This window comes from Pteronotus mesoamericanus, unplaced genomic scaffold (assembly GCF_021234165.1).
Source record: "Pteronotus mesoamericanus isolate MK-2021 breed Mesoamerican mustached bat unplaced genomic scaffold, CSHL_Meso_final contig_702, whole genome shotgun sequence".
Lineage (NCBI taxonomy): Eukaryota > Metazoa > Chordata > Mammalia > Chiroptera > Mormoopidae > Pteronotus > Pteronotus mesoamericanus.
This window is the reverse complement of record NW_026555239.1, coordinates 344,616-360,854: the sequence shown is the minus strand read 5'-3', so window position 1 is coordinate 360,854 and position 16,239 is coordinate 344,616. Positions and strand designations below refer to the sequence as shown.

The window sequence follows — 16,239 nt, the reverse complement described above, 5'->3', positions numbered from 1 at the left end:
ATGCGTTGCCGCTCAGTTCTGTGGCCTGGGCCCGTGGGGACCATTTGTTGGGGGCGGGAATTCAGATCAGCACATCAGGGCAGGTGGCTCTCCCCGCCCAGATGGGAGCCAGGGAAGCTGTCTGCTCTGCCGTGGGTCCCCGCCTCTGCAGCGGTCCGGATGGAGCGGGTCCCTGGTCCACTCCCCCAGGAGAGGGGGCAGGGCTGGCACCTGTGGAGCCTGGGCACCCCTGGCTCCTGAGCCCCTTTCCCCAACACCCCCACCTTCAGTGGATGCTGGGCCCGGCCTGCCTCCCTGGAGCCGTCTGGCCTCCTTGCCTGCATCGCCCGGTCTCCACCTCCCACCCTGGCCCACGGGCAGGCTCAGCCCGTGGCTGCGAGCCTCCACTCCCTGCAGGGGCGCTCTGCCCTGTGCCCTAGCCAGAGGAGCCAGTTCTTTGCCTGTGCCCTCTCCCGTCCAGGACCCTGGTCTCTGTCCCAGGACGGGGCGGTTGGATGGCACAACCTTGGGGGTGGGCCCCAGGACTAGGGGTGGGTCCGAGCCACTGCGCCTCCCACCGCGGCAGCCCCTCACCCTCGCCTCCTGCTCCTGCCCTGCAGGCCGCTGCGCCCCCATGAAGAGCATCTCCAGCAGCCTCAAGGAGACCATGAACCCGCACGACATCGTGCAGGACGCCATCCACAATTTCTCGCCTGCCTACCAGCAGTACACGCAGCAGTCCACCCTGGAGCCTGGGCCCGCCTGGCACGGCGGCGCCCACAGCCTCTCACGCTCCCACAGCCTCAGTGGCGCCCGCGACAACGAGAAGACTCTCCTGCTCAGCTCTGACGACGAGTTCTAAGTGTGGCGGCTGCTGCTGGCAGAGGATTGGTACCTTGGCCCAGGGCAGCGTGTGCCCCCTCCAGCCTCACGCCCCGGCCAGGAGGCAGGCTGGCACACCTTTGGCATCGCCCTTTAATTTATTGGACCAGAGACTCTCACATGTCGCTTCCAGAGGAACAGCCAGTTGCCGCCTGCCGAGGGAACACTCGGCTCACCCTCTAGCCTTCAGGAATATCCGTACAAGGCCCGGCTGGCAGGGCCAGGGCCAGGGCCAGGGCCAGGAGCAGAGTATACGGCGAGCGACTCCCCTGCCTCTGCGGCTCTTCCCGCGGTGGCAGCACGGGACCAGCTGTGCCCCAGACCCAGACGCTTGTGTTGTGGACCAGCAACCACAGCCTCCTCGGCTCTGTCCCCAGGCGGTCGCCCTCCCCAGGAGACTTACAGCCCCACCCCCAACACCGTGCAATACAGCTCTTCCCCCCCTGTGCCCTCCCTGTCGCCTTTTGTCTAATGCCAGATTAGCCTCATCTGGGCAGGAGGAGGGGACACCCTGGGAACCCCCTGCTGACCCGGGCCTGCCTGGCATGCTGCAGGGGTCAGAGCCAGGCTCTGAGAGCCACAGGTCCCGCTGGGAAGGGTGCTCAGGTTCCTCTGGGTCCCTCTTCTGGTGATGCAGCCTCTCCCAAGTGGGGGTCCCTGAGCCCCTGGGTGTCTTCTCCATGGCTGTTCCTCTGCCTGTCTTACGCCCCTTCCTCCTGACCTGCTGAGGACAGCCAGCAGCCCACACTGCCCCCGCTCTCCCCACACCCGGGCTCTGTCTTCTTGAGAGCACTTTTGGACAGAGCCCTCACTGCCTGGTTGCTCAGAGGGACAGGGGCTCCCGCTTCCTTCCCAGGCTGAGTGGTCAGAACCTTGGCTGGGTCCTGGTCTGTTGCTGTGGCTCCTCCCTCCCATTTCAGGGGGGGAATCTGAGCCTCCACCTTTCAGACCAGCCTCTGGAGGACAGTTCTGGGCGGGGCGGGCAGAGGGCTGGGGCCCGCAGCGCAGGGCCTGGCCCGGACCCACACTGGGCCTGGCGGCGTCCTCTGGTCCTCTGGTCCCCCAGCCCGTCTCTTCTGTGCCTTAGTCACATGTGAAAGCTCCCCCTCTCTAGGCCTTCAGTGTATCCCAGACACTCCCCGGGGCTCCCCATAAGCTGCTGGCACTCAGGACCCTGCAGTGCTGGGCCAGGCGCCCCTGGGCCTCGGGGGGGGGGGGGCCAGGGCCACCTGCCCCCTGCCCTTGCCCTCCTCCGCACCCACACACCTGGAGCCCCCGTGTGGGCTGGGCTTGCGTTCAGTGGACACTGCTTGTTTCTGCAGGCAGAGCACCCTGTCCCCAGGTGGCACTCTGGTTAGGGCTGCAGCAGCCTGGGGGAGGGGCGGCGAGAGGGGGCCTGCTCTGCAGCTCCAGCGTCTCCTTCCTTGTGGCCACTCCTGGAGCGAACTGTGCCAAGGGTCAGTCAGGTAGGGGTTCCATCCCAGTCGCCTTTCTGGGCTCCTGGCCCCTGTGACCGAGCCAGCCCCCTGAGGGGAACAGAGGCCTGCTCGTGGGGAACCGGAGGCCGGCTTTCGGGCCCCTGTCGGGCGAGCCCGGCCAGCCTGCCCCGAGTCGCGGGCTGGTGCAGACCACTGACAACGACTTCCGCTCCCTCCCCCGCTGTTTCCTTCCACAAACCTATTTCTCTGATTCTCCCTCCAGGCCAAAGTGTGCGGCCGGCTCCCTGTGCCCAGCCTCTGCCCGCCCCGGCCCGTCCCCCGGCTCGGCTCCGCGCAGGGAGCCAGCGGCCCCTTGGGGAGACGGGCCTGGGAGCACGCCTGACCACGCCACTCCTTCCTAGCATTTGTAACCTACCTTGTCTTTTTTTTTTTTTTTTAATTTTTTTCCTGATAGAGTAGCTCTTTGTACATAAAAAATACTTGAAAAATTAATTGTATGATGTATGAAAAGACAGAGTCCCCTAGTTTTGTATCTCGTGTATGACTGCCATGAGTTCCACCAGAAAGTCGCTCTATTTTGGTCTCTGTGACATTTTAAATGCGTGACAGAAGTGAGCAAATAAAGTGAGAAAGAAGAAATATATATATGAGATAATATAGATTGTATTGAAATCTCTGCCTGTGGGTGAGGTCTGTTCCTTCCTCTTCCCACCCCGGTGGGTGTGGGGTGGGTTTCGTGGCTGTGGGCGGTGGTGCCTTAGGAAACCCTGGTCCCTCCGCTGCATAGCATGTAGGTGATGGGAGGGTTCATGTCAGAGACTAAAATTGGGGTCCAGGTCCCCACTGGACAGTGCCCCCACCCCCTGTGGCCCGCAGGACATGGTGGCAGCCTTGGTCCTAAAGCGCCCGCCCTCCCCGCCCATTGGCAGTGCCCTTCCTGCAGGCGTCTCAGGGAGCCGAGGAGATTTCCTAGGGTCCTCACTCTTTCCAAGTTGTCTCCCTGCCTCCCTGAGCCCACCCCCACCATGGGAGCCTAGGTGCCTTCCCTGGGGGCAGCGCCTTGGCTGGTGCCTGCCTGGCAGGGGGCACTGCCCCTATCACCAGGGCAGGTATCTGGCCAAGCAGAGCACCTTCCTGCCGCCACCTCCGCATGCCCTCTCAGGCGGGAGGGGGGGGGGCGGGGCGGGGGGCGCTGGCTGCGCTGACTTAGGCACTCAGGAATGCAGCGGGGGCGGGGAAATTCCCAGCCTCAGCTCATCCCTCCTGCAGCTTCCGGCTGCCTTTTCCGCTGGCCTGAGCCCAGCATCTCAGGACCGGGTGGGGATTGCGGGCTCCAGCCTGTGGGGGGAGGAAGGCCTGTGGACCAAGCCGCCCCACGTGGTTTGGTCTTTTCCCCACTCTCATATCCTGCACCTTCTCCCAGCCCCGCCATCTTCACACTCATGCCCAGCCACGCAGAATCCTCACTGCAGTGGTGCGCGTTCTTGTAAAGCCTCATTCTGTGCAGCCCTCCAGTTCCCAGTGCTTGTCACACCTGTGCCCTGGGAGTACTTTCTGGTAGAGGGGTAAACTGAGGCTGCAAGGCTCTATTAAATAAGTTATCAAAAGTCACACAGCTAGAACGCATACCTGGATTCAAACCCTGATTTCCTGAGCCACGCGGTGTGCTCCGTCTGCCTGGGGCCTGCGGGCTGGGGCCGAGAGGGCCACCTCTCCCCCGGCCTCCCCGTGCCTTCTGGAACATGATGGAAGTATTTCCTACCTGGCTGTAGAAAACTAGACCTTGATGTGAAAGTGCTGGAAGAATTACTCTTCAATCTGGGAGTTTGCTTCCAGGGTAGGACTGTGTTTTCGCTGAAGGGATGCCCAGGAAATTTAACCACACGTGTCATTGTGTCCCCGGCTTTGTCTTCCCCAGCGAGGACCCTTGGCTCAGGCTCCCAGATGGAAGGACAGGTATTTTGGCATTACCTGTCCAGGCTTCCACCTCCAGCGCCCCCAAGCCCCTGCAGGAGCTAGTAATGGTGCATAGCTTTTTTGTGTTTTTAATTCTTACCCGAGGATGTTTATTGATTTTAGAAAGAGGAAGTGGGGGGGAGAAGAAAAACAGTGTAAGAGAGAAACCGATCAGTTGCCTCCTGTTTGCACCCCAACCGGGGACCAAACCCACAACCTAGCTATGTACCCTGACCAAGGACAAAACCCACAAGATTTTGGTGCACAGGACGACACTGCGACCAACTGAGCCACCTGGCCAGGGCAGCATAGTTATTTGCAAACTAGGGCTAAACCTTCCTGCGGTGGAAAGCAGGACTCCCATCTTGGGGACCTCATTTAGATGCCCCCAAAAAACCATATCTCAGGACACACTTCTTCACTATGGAAATAAAGAACTTGACTTTATTCAGAGTCTACAAAATACAGAAGGCGGGTAACTCGCTTACTGTAAGTCAGAAAATAAATAAATTCTGGGGGCCGGGCAATTTTTTTAAAAACATTTTTGGGTTGTTGCTGCTATCCGGCTTTCCCTAAATATAAGATAAAATGTGATTTATTTGCAGATATAAAATATAAAGTCCAGCTCAGCGCCCCATGCCACTTCTCCTGGGGGGGAGTGGTGGGCGCTAGTGCTCAGCTGGAGAGAATAACTTAGATTCGTGCAATAAATAAACAGTGGGGGGAGGGGGAGGGTTGGGCTGGGCTTCCCCAAACAATCAATGGCAGTGGGCAGCCCTCGCCCCGGGGTGGACAGTTGCAGGGAAGAGGTGGGACCCCCCCCGCCCCAGGCTGTAAGACTCCAGGACCTGTCTTCTCATTTCCCCTTCCTCTTTGGCTGGCCAGCCCCTTCCCTCTCTTCCACCTGCATCACCTTCTCTCTCCCTCTACTTCTCTTACCTTGGCTCACCGCCGTCTCCCCGGCCACGGAGGCCCTTCCACCTGTTTCCAGCCCCTGTCCACTGCCCCCCTGACAACCATAGCTGGGATCTCAAGACAGCAGTGGGAGAACCTGGCTTTAGGATCCAGTTCAACCACTAAGCACATGTGGCCCATCCACTGGAGACCTGTTTCCCCACCTGTTAACTGGGCTTCACTAGGTGATTTCCCCAGACCCAAGGCGGAGGGGGGAGCATCAGCTTCCCAGCTGGACAGTCCCACAAGACAAATACAGGGTCAAACCTAGTGATGCATCCCAGGAGGATGGGGAGGGGCCATTGGCACAATCTAAGCAAACAGTTTACAAAGTGAGGGGTGGCCCTCTTCTCCTCGATGGCTCTTCTCTAACTTAAACTGCTCTGTATCCCATCCTCCCGATCGGCTGAACTTTCAGCCAAGGGAGACCCTTGACCGCAGCCCCACCCTACCCTCTATCTCGCCAAAGTCGCCCCTTCCCAGGGCTACTAGGTCCCAGTTTCAAGGGCTGCATGAGGAAGACAGACTCTGGGGAGAGGACCTGTGATAACCACAGGGGCTGCAGAGAAATGGCACCTGGGGACAGGGTTGTGCTCAGGCACTTTGGGAAGGGAGCTGGGGTCGGAGGGGCGTGGCTTGGGAATGGGGCAAAGTCGGGGGCCTTGGGCACTAGGAGCAGGCGGCAGGGGCGGGGCCGGGGGCGGGGCCCGGGCTCGGGGCCGACTTGACGATGGTGATGACGCTAGCGGGCGCCACTAGCGCGGCGGGCCCGCGGGAGGCGGCGACTGAGCGCGCGAAGCCCTGCAGGGCCTCGCACTTGCCGCGCAGGGCGTCGAGCTCCAGGCGCATGGCGGCGTTCTCGCGCGCCAGCTTGTCCACCTCGCGCTCCAGCTCCGACTTCTGCTTCTGCAGCTCTTCCTTCTGGCACACGCGCTTCACGCGGCAGCTGGCAGCGTAGCCGCGGTTCTTGAGGGTGCGGCGCCGCTGCTTGAGCCTTGTCACCTCCTCGGCAGAGAGCCCACGCAGGTGCCGGTTCAGCTCGCGCACTGACAGCCCCATCAGCGCCTCGTCGGACAGGTGCGGCGTGTTCTCACTGAGCTCGCGCTTGATCTGTGGGGCAGCACGGTGGGTGCATGGGGAAACTGAGGCCCAGGGTTGCACCCTTGCCTGTAGGCCGTGAGCCCTGAGCCTAGCACGCATCAGGTGCTGGGCAGCAGCCATAGGCACGGCAGGGGGCGGTGGCTGGACTTGTTCCCAGGCCTCTAAGTGGGGCAGGAGTCCGCAAAGGGAAACTGGACCAAACCAGGGTCTGAACACACAAGGAGCCACGCCAGAGTTCAGCCCAAATTCTAACCCAGCAACCAGGCCCAGACTCGGCCAAAGAAACCTGGGAAAGCACCTCTCAAGTTCTGCAGGCCAGTGGGCATTGTCCTGATGGGGAAACAGGTCCAGAGAGGGAAGTGACCTGCCCGACGGGGAAGTGGGGGAACGACGCAGCCTATGGCCAGAACCCAGTCTCCTGGTTTCCAGCCGTGGCCTTCTGAACGTCTGATGCCTGCTGGACGGCCCTTGGGGATTCCAGGTACTGAAGGGGAAGTGGGGGAAGTGGGGTGGAGAGCTCAGCCTGTGGCGGGGTGGGTGGGACGGGTGACGGCAGGGGCCCCCGTCTCACCTTCAGGGCTTTGCTGGATAAGGGATCCACAGACATGTTTGCAGAAGGTGCCCTCTGGGCTGAGACCTAGGGGAGAGAGGAGACCAAGGTCACTTTATCTCCCATAGGAGCTCTTCATCATTTATATCTTTGCTTAATACCACCTCTTCAAAGAGGTCTGCCTGGCTAAAACATCCCCTTGCATCATATCGTTTAACCCCATTTACTAACCTTCCTAACAGTCACCTCTGCTGCAATTATTTTTATGTTGGATGACTTGTTTATGGTCTGTCTCTCTCCCTCCCATCCCTCTTCCTCCAAAATATAAGTCCACGAGGGTCAAGGCCTTGCCTGTCCTACTACTGCATCAATGTGCCAAAATCAGTGCCTGGCACATAGTAGGTTCTCAGTAAGCGTGCATCAAATGAGTGGGCCCTCTCCCCCAGCCAGCCTTCCACATGGAGGCCAGGCATGTGTATTTTGTTTTATTTAAAAAAATCTTTTCATTAAAACACAAACTACATAGGGAAAAGTGCACAAAACACATGTGTCCTAGTCAAAGACATTTCACAAGTTCCAGCCAGTGCCCCATCCAAATGCAGGAAATCCCGGCCCCGCCCTTCCCCCTGCACAGACCTCCCTGATCCAGACCCGTTCCTGGAAACGCTGCCCCCACCTGGGCAGCCCAGAGCGGATTTGCCGTTGCCCTGGCATGTGCTTGGCACCGGGGAAACACGGGGTGGGGTGCATCCTGCAGGCCGGTGGTCGCTGCTCTGGGCTGGGAAAGGGACTGTCTCCCAGAGTTCCCTTGGCTCATCTGATGATCCCCATGGGAACGAGATGGCGGTGAGGAGCAAAGGAGGAGAGGGCAGGAGGGCGGTCTGAGACCAGCACCCCATCCGTTCCCCCCAGGCAGGGGGTGAAACCCAGGCCCAGACCTTGGTGGCCTGAGCTGCCCGTGCGGCCGGCCTCTGACCCATCCTGGCAGGCCCAGGTGTCCCCCGAGGCGCAGCAGAGAGACAGGAAGTGCGCCGACGTGGGCGCCAGACACTCTGGGTCCCTTCAGAGGTTGTCCCACTCACCAGTGGTGGGGTTCTGGAACATCAGCGAAACTCTTTGCGCCTCAGTTTCTCCATGGGTGATATGTGGGTGTTAAGTCAGATCATACTCCTCTCTCAGGACCCCCCCCATGGCTCCCATCTCACGTGGGTTACAGCCAAAGTCACCACAGTGGCTCACGAGGCACTACATGATGTGGCCTCCGCAAACACCTGACTTCAGCTCCTGCTTCCTCTCTCTCCCTCCCGCCCTCCCTCCCTCTGCTCTAGCTACATCTGCCTCCTTAAACCTTCCACACACGCGGCTCCCTGGGCCTGGGCACTGGCTCTTCCACCTGCCCGGCGTCCTCTTCCCTTAAATAGCCAGAGTTGGCTTCCTCACTTCCTGCAGGTCTCTCTTCACATCTCTTGTTCTCACTCAATTTAGAATTCCCAACCCTTGATACACATGCCCACACATACACACACATGCTCACACACTCTCCCTGCCTCCCTTCCCTACCTCAAGTTTCTTTTTTTTTTAAAGATTTATTTATTTTTAGAACAAGCAGAAGGGAGGGAGAAAGAGAAGGAGAAAAACAGCAATGTGTGGTTGCCTCTCACAAGCCCCCTACTGGGAACCTGGCCCACAACCCAGGCATGTGCCCTGACTGGGAATCGAACTGGCGACCCTTTGGTTCTCAGGCCAGTGCTCAACCAGCTGAGCCACACCAGCCAGGGCTCATGTTTCTCTACAGCACTTCTCACTATGTGTACTGTAATTATTACTACCCACATATATTTTACCTATTTGTTCAGTGGCTGCCTCCCCACTAGCATGCCAGCTCTCGGCAGCAGAGACCTTGTCTTGTCCACGGCTGTATCCCCAGTGCTTAGAGGGGTGCCTGGCACGGAGCAGAAGCTCAAGTGACGGTTGCTGCGTTCTCAGCGTGACTCAGGCCGGGGTGGGGGCCGTCCAGGGTTTCTTAGAAATCCCCCAGCTCCGCTGGCCCACACAGCCAGGGGATCTACACCCCACAGGGAAGCAAGGCCTGGCACAGGAAAGGGAAGTTGGCACTTCAAGAGGTCCCCTGACAGAGGCAGCCACACTGGCCCTGGGCGGGGAGGGTGTTCAGCACCACCCATGCTCTCGTGGTAGAGCTGGGGGAGACTGAGGCCCAGAAAGCCCCAGGGCAGGACCCTGCCCTGTTGTCACAGACACCACCTGGAGACCCTCATACACCACCCCCAGCACACACCCCCCCCCCCCCCGGGAGGTCCTGGTACGTCCGCTCGTCCTCCACGCCGCACTCGGAGGATCTTTCCACCGTGTGGGCCTGACCATGCCATCACCCAGACGGAGACCTGCCGTGGCTCCGGACTGCCCTGGGGACAGGGTCCGGGCCCCCCACGGGGCCCCCAGGCTCCTTCGCCCCCGCTCTCCACCTCTGTTCTGCATTCCAACCACGTGGAATTTCTTTCACTTCCTTTCACCCCCACGCTTTCTTGCTCTGGGCCGCCCCACGCCCTGTAACATTTTCCCTGACTTTATCTGGCAGACTCCTACTCATCCTGCTCTGGGTGTAGACATCTCCTCCTCCAGGAAGCCCTCCCTGACCCCTGGGACGTGTTAGGCATTCCCCAGCGTTATGATGGCCTGTTCCGTTGTCTGTCCACCAGACAGGGGGCTCCACACGCAGGAACCAGGCTGAGGCAGGTCTGGGCGCTGAGGCCGTCAGCATGGGGCCTGCAGGGAGCAGGCACCAGTGAGGCGTGGATGGGTGCAGCCTCTGACACCGCCTGTCACCTAGCCTGTCAGTGTCTGAGCCGAGTGCCAAGCCCAAGCCCAGATGAATATCATCGAGAAAAAAACCTCCTGGCTGCATCTCCAACTCTTCCTCCTTTTCATCTGCCTCCTGGCTTCTTCATAGCAGGACAGGTACCCAGACACCAGGAGAAGGGCACAGGAGCAGATGGGGTTCTGTCCTCAGGATGCTTGGCCCCCAGGTGGGGCGTGGGAAATAAGGAAAGGAGCACTGGATTATGAGCCCTGGCTCTGTTTCCAGGCTGTGTGACCTTGGGCAAGCTACTCCACCTCTCTGGGTCTCCGCTTTCTCGTCTGTAAAAATAACACCTGCTCTCCGAGTTTTGGTGGAGCCAAGGGTAGACGTCACTGAGCATCTGCGGGGTCGTGAGAAAAGCCGAGTCTGCCCAGGAGGGACCAGGCCTGTAGGGATCATTGGGGCCTCGCTTCTACCCCGCATTGCCCGTCAGACGGGGTCACACAGGAAAGGCCCCACCGCCTCGCTTTACCCAAGGCGGGGAGAAGACCCAGGGAAGGACATCTCTAGCCCGAAGGCACACAGCAGCTGAGTGGCTGCCTCCCCCCAGATCAGGAGGGATTCGGAACACCTGGTCCTCCCGACAGCCCTGTGAGATAATGCCCAGTGAGGTCGAAAGAGCAGTCCAGGGTCACACAGCTAAGATGGGTGGCACCCCGGACTGAGGTCGCACCGAGCCACATGCCTCCTTCCAGTATGGCCTTCACAGGGCCTCTCTCTGTGTTTTCCCACCTCTAGGGGGAGGAGCCGGGACTGGCCAGTCTCGAGGGCCGCACCGCCCTGATGTGCCAGGAATCGCGTGGAGTCAGCTCAGGATCTGCAAACGCATACGGACTTGCAAGCTGTTGGGGGAGTCGGGTGTTGGGTGCCACCAGCAATCTGGGTCATACAAAGAGACCTGATGGGAGAGGGTGAGCCTCTCCCTATATAGGTTAACTGAGAGCCTGTGGGGTGCTGGGTCCTGAGCATTGGGCGCTATGGCAGATGCAGAACCTTGAGGGCCTGCCCTGTCGGACGAGACATTTCTCCTCTCCGGGCTTTGTTTTCCTTGCCCGTAAAGTGGGGATGATTATGGGAGCCTTTGTGTGTAAAATTCGAGTGGCTTAGACAAGGTCAGAAGTGGCAAATGGTTGGCTTCTCTCACCATCATCCCTCCCCCGAGGCGATAAAACGGCTGAAGGTCCTACCCACTGGCGGCTGCGGCTCTGAGCGCTCCTAGGCCCGAGGGAGGCTCTGAACCTGTCCTTTTCCCCTTCCCTCCTTCCCCTCCTGTCTAGCCTCAGCCCCCTCACCCGCATCCTGGGTGTCAGCTGAGGCCCTCATGTTTGCCCAGGAATGTCCCTAGCTCAGCAAAGTCAGGCAGTCACAGAAAGTCACAAGAAGGGGGAACTTTCTGATAACCTCAGGCATTCAGCCTCCAGTCCCAGGCCAGGGGCTGCTATAAGCCATGGGACTGGGCTCTCCACAGGGCTGCCTTGGCCAGCGTGGTGGGTAGGCCTTGGGCCTGAGACAGTGGCCGATCCAACCCCCCTGCTCTGTCACTGAGACAACTGAGCAGCTGTTTGGTGGCAGCGGTGGGCTGGAACCCAGGAGTCCTGACCCCCAGCTCAGGGCTCTTTCTTCAGTGCCAGCCACCACACTCCCCCTCATACAGACACATGCGCGCACGCACACACGCACGCGTACTGCTTCTTCCTTTTGAGGCCAGCTGAGCAACCTCCAGGGGCTGCAGGTTCCTAACATTCTTCTGGAGGCAGGGACAATAAACTTACTCTTGGGAGACTGACAGTTGCCCCACCCAATCAGCAGCCACAAGGCCTCCCACAGTCCTCTCCCTGCCCCCCACCCCAGTCCATTCCAGGGACATCCTGCAGACGGCCCACCCACTGGCATGGGCTCCTCTCTGGCCGCTGAACCATTCTGCTTCCTCCGTGAGGACAGAGGGAAAAAATGTGTTTTCCCGGGCCTTGGCAGCCAGCACTGGCAAGCCTCCTCCCTGCGGGAAAGGGGAGCAAAGCTGGGAGGACCCAGCACCACAGGGAAGCAGGAGCCTGGGGATCCCACTCCAGATCTGCCACCCACTCACACTCACTGTGTGGCTTCAGGTATGCTGTTCCCTCTCTGGGCCTCACTTTCCCCACATGCCAGACCTCCACCACACCTACGGTACCTCCTAGCCTGACAATCTTGGAGTCTATTTAGAGTGTCAGATTCTGGCTCCGAATGGAGCCCCAGGACCACTAGCAGAGTGGAGGTCCTACAGAAAGAAAGGAAATCAGTGAAGGCTTCCTGGAGGCAGAGGCATGAAAACAACAAACTCAGAGACTATGAGCTTTGACTGTCCCTCTGTTCAACCTGCACAACCAGAGACCACTTCCTCTTTCAGCTGAACCATGATCATAGCCGCCTCCTCGCTGGCTTCTAGTCTTGCCTGCCTCTGCCTCTGTCCCCACCATCTCTCCTCCCCTGCGGGCTGTCAGAGGATCATTAATGACACAAACCTACAAACCTGTGTTCAGCCCATTTCAAAACCCTGAGATGCAAGCCTCCCCTCTAGCCCGCAAAGTGGGGCCTTCATGCCTCAACCATGTTCTTTGTCCCCTATTTCTCAGGATCCTATTGGACTCAGTGCTCATTCATTCATTCAATCAATCAGCCAACACCAAGAAGCACCTACTCTGTGCCAGGCCCTGAAAGTGCTAAAGGACCAAGGATGAGTCGCAGCCCCTGCCCTTTAGGGCTGCACAGACAATCATCACGCCATCTGACAGCCTGGCTCACTGGCCACCTCCTCAGGGAAGCCTTCCATGATTGCCCCAGGTAAGTTGGAGCCCTGCTCCTGGCAGACCTTGGAGATACTGTGGGTGTGGTTTCAGACCATTGCAATAAAGCAAATATGGCAATTAAGCAAGTCGCAGCAATTTTCTGGTTTCCCAATGTATATAAAAGTTGTGTCTACACTATACAGTAGTCTATTACAATAGCATTATGTCTAAAAAAAAACAATGAACATATCTGAATTAAAAAAGACTTTGTTTCTAAAAACTGCTAACCATTATTTGAGCCTGTTGGAAAAACGGCACCGATAGACTCGCTCCATGTAGGGTTGCCACAGACCTTCCATTTGTAAAAAACACAGTATCTGCAAAGTGCAGTAAAGTGACACCCCCCAAAGCAAGGTATGCCTGTACCGCACACTTGCAAACCAGAGTGACTTCCCTCTCACACCACCCAGCTCCGCTCTGGTTTGGTGTTTAGTTCGGTGGTTCTTCCTCCAACTGTCTCCTCTCAACAACTGTAAGCTCCCGGAGGGCAGGCTGTGGGTCTGGTTCGGTCATGGTGCCCTTGCCAGCGTTGGTCCAGGACAGGCCCCGGGGCGATGCAGGCTAAAGGCGTCAGGACTGCGGGAGGCACAGGGCCCAGGGAGCCCACGTGGGGCCCAAGGCCCTCGTGGAGACCCAGGTGTGATCCAATGGGAGGTTCAGCCTTTCAGTGCCAGGTCTCCACCAGTGACTGAGCCAGCCAGCTGCGTCGCCTTGTCCCCAGACCCCTAGCCCTACGCAGGGAAGTCTGCTGCCCAGCTTTGAGGGTGGGCCTGATGGGTTCTTGTGCCCCTGATGGCCACCTCCCTTTACTTGAACCCCACACGTTCCTGGACATCCCTGGCCTTGGCCTGGGGCTGTTGGCTCTGGGTTCTCTCCCACGGTTCTAGAGAAAAGTCCGTGTGTAGAGGCTGCCAGCCTCTCCCAGTGTGCCCCTGTCCTGCCACCTGCACGTAGCCTAGTCCCTGCCACATGCGGGGATACTGAGGTCCCCACTGTGGCAGCAGAACTCACCAGGGTTTAAAGGTTCCAAGTTAAAAGAACATCTGGCTCTTCATTCCAGCAAGATCAGCTGACCACCCTCCATGATTCTGTAGCCCCATGGGTGGGAAGAAGGGGAGGACAGAGTAGAACCACGGAATCCCTAGCCCCCAGCACATCTCTCAGACTTTCTGCAGGGCTGACAAAGGGGATTAGGGCCCCACCTCTCACGCATTATCCCTCCGCGCACCAAGACCGCTGGTCCCACTACCTGCCGACCATGCCCCCCCCCCACCCCCCACCCCGGGATGAGGACTCTGGGAACTCCAGCCGGCTCAGTCCCTCAACTAGCTCCTCAGGTCCGGCCCTCAACAAGTATGTCAGACTAGTCCCGTTTGTAACTGAAACTACCAGGAGGACAGAAACCAGCTCCACCCCGTCCTCCGGTCTCACCCTCCCGGACAGAGCAGGTACAAGCTCCAGAACCCAGACCAGCCGGAGTCGCCACCAAACAGAGGAAGCCCAGGATTCCTCCATACCTTCCCGCTTTGCTCTGGGTGCTCTGGCCCATCCACACCCTCCTGAGGCTGAAGGGATGGGTGACCCTGGGGATGAAGGACAGTACAGAGGGTCCGCCTGAATCTCCCCCAGCTCTGCTGGGCAGGGTCTTTGATACTTTGTCCCACCGTGTGGCTGCTCGCTCCGGCTCAGGGCAGGGGATAAACATCGAGGTCACATGGCCCCAGTGCTGGGAAACTCCAGCAACAGCACCCTGCGCCAGGGCTGCTAAAGGAAAGGGGACAGCCCGAGAATTCCCACAGCCCGTGTGGCCACGAACGGGGCCGCTTCCCTAGGTCAGGCCCCTATTTCGCGTTTAGTCGTTGAGTAGAGTCTTTCCAAGGTACGCACCGCTGGCACACAGGTTCTTACCCGCCTGGGAGTGCGCGGACTGCCTCTCTCTCCGTCTCCTTCTCTCCGTCCCTCCCTTCCTCCCTCCTTCCATAGTACACCTCGCGCGCACGCATCGGGCAGGATCCTCAGGACGCAGGCCAGGGAACACACACGCGCGCGCGCGCGCGCGCGCACACACACACACACACACGCACGCCCTGCGTAAACAAACCGAGCACGCCCGGCTGGCGGGCACCGGTCCAGGGACTGTTCTCACCGAGTCACGTACTTGCACACACCGCCCCCTGCCTCGCCTGGGCAGACGCTGACGCTCGCCAGCCCGCGATGCCCCTTCCTGCCGGGCTTCGCTGCCTCCAGGCCGGCGCCCCCAGAAGAGGCCCGTCACCTCCGCACCCCGCCAAGCTTGCTTCTGCCCCTACTCGTCCCGGATTTGTGCTCCTCCCCGCGCCAGCCGTCGCAGTGATGGGCACACTGGAGCACCAAGTGAGCCGGCCCCGGTGCCCCGCCCCAGGCACGTACCCCGGCACGGAGACCCTGCCGCCTGTGGGGCCCCCCGCCCGCCGGTTCCTGTCCCGGACCCGCGCTCCTCACCCGTCTCCAGTCCCGCTTCTCCTGGCGCCCCTGGAACGCGCGGGTCCCGCTGCCGTTTGGGCTGCTGTCCAGCCCGCGCCCTGGTCCGCCTCCCCTCCGGTTCCGACTGCGGGTGGCTCCGAGCCTGGCTCCCGAAAGCGAGAGCGAGGAGCTGAGTTTTGTTGTGGGGCGGGCGGTGCAGGGGGCCGCTGCGAAGTTGTAAGGCGAGCTTCCCGGAATTACTCACTCACAGGATTCCTTTCATTCATAAAAACCCAGTCATGCGGTGACGTCACCTCCCTGGCCACCCCACCTCGGCCCTGAGCGGCCCCAGGGCTCCTCAGCCCCGCCCTGTCCCGCCCACTCAGACTCCGCCCACAAGCCAGGCCCCGCCCCGGGGCTCTCAGTCCCTAGTAGGCTGGCTGAGTTCACGTGACACCTCGCGAGAACCACGTGGGTGAAGTTGTCATTTGGCTCACTTTGCAGTGTACAGTCCCAGGCCTCTTCTTTCGACCTACACCTTCTGCCGCGATGATCTCATCCAGTCCCGTGGTTTTAAATGCCATCTATATGCCCGTGAGCTGCAAATGTGTATTTCTAGAGCGAAGCGGCTTCTCTGAGTTTGACTCATCATTCAAATGCCCACTGCCCCTTCCACGTGGGTTCCAGATGGGGACTGCAAACACTCCCTACACAGACAACATCCACCCACCTGATGTCAACGCTCCCCCAGCAACCCGCACTCTCAGCCTCCCCAGCTCAGTTGTTCAAGCCCAATCCAGGAGCCTTGCTCCAGCCCTTTTTCTCCCTTCCTCCCTACACCCTGCATCCCCCTATCTCCGCCTCCGACACCTTTCTGCATCTGGCATCGCTCGCTACCCCCAGGCCGGCCACACCCGGCCCACACACCCTCGGCTTACCTGGACAATGGGAGCAGCCCCCCCATAGCCTCCCCTCTTCCTTCCTAAAGGTTTCTCCTTCACGCACCAGACGATGTTTTCCTCGTAGCACAGATCAGATTGTTCCATACACTCCCATCCTCCCTCTAGCCTCCCTGCACATTTAGAATATAAACTATACTCCTCCCCTTGGCCTCCAGGGCTCTAAGCTACCTGGCCTCTTGCCAGCTCTCCAGCCTCACCCCCTGCCCTCTGCCCTCAGCCCCTGCTCCTGAGCCACCCTGCCCTTCTCGCTGCCCCCCAGACACACCAGCCT

General features: G+C 59.6%; 2 protein-coding genes across 8 annotated transcripts in view; one reads left to right on the top strand and one right to left on the bottom strand.

Moving 5' to 3' along the window:
* Positions 1-2,942, top strand: part of TMEM184B (transmembrane protein 184B) — a 48,141-nt gene extending 45,199 nt beyond the window's left edge. For all 3 annotated transcript variants that reach the window (XM_054582379.1, XM_054582378.1, XM_054582377.1), the window contains one exon: positions 600-2,942. In XM_054582379.1, the coding sequence (XP_054438354.1) occupies positions 600-841 (242 nt within the window). In that variant the 3' untranslated portion in view covers positions 842-2,942. The remainder of the gene's footprint in view (positions 1-599) is intronic.
* A 1,728-nt stretch (positions 2,943-4,670) lies between these two features.
* MAFF (MAF bZIP transcription factor F) lies at positions 4,671-15,263 on the bottom strand. Of its 5 annotated transcripts, none has more exons than XM_054582372.1 (3): positions 15,046-15,263; positions 6,883-6,948; positions 4,671-6,320 (listed from the first exon to the last, which is right to left on the bottom strand). In XM_054582372.1, exons 2-3 carry the CDS (start codon positions 6,916-6,918, stop codon positions 5,880-5,882), a joined length of 477 nt encoding a protein of 158 aa, XP_054438347.1. In that variant the 5' UTR covers positions 6,919-6,948; positions 15,046-15,263; the 3' UTR covers positions 4,671-5,879. The 5 variants fall into 5 exon arrangements, with proteins under 5 accessions (XP_054438347.1, XP_054438351.1, XP_054438346.1 ...); XM_054582376.1 differs by lacking the exon at positions 15,046-15,263 and adding an exon at positions 14,452-14,731 and having other exon boundaries at positions 4,671-6,352; XM_054582371.1 differs by lacking the exon at positions 15,046-15,263 and adding an exon at positions 14,473-14,632 and having other exon boundaries at positions 4,671-6,352.
* Between the last annotated feature and the right edge of the window lie 976 nt (positions 15,264-16,239).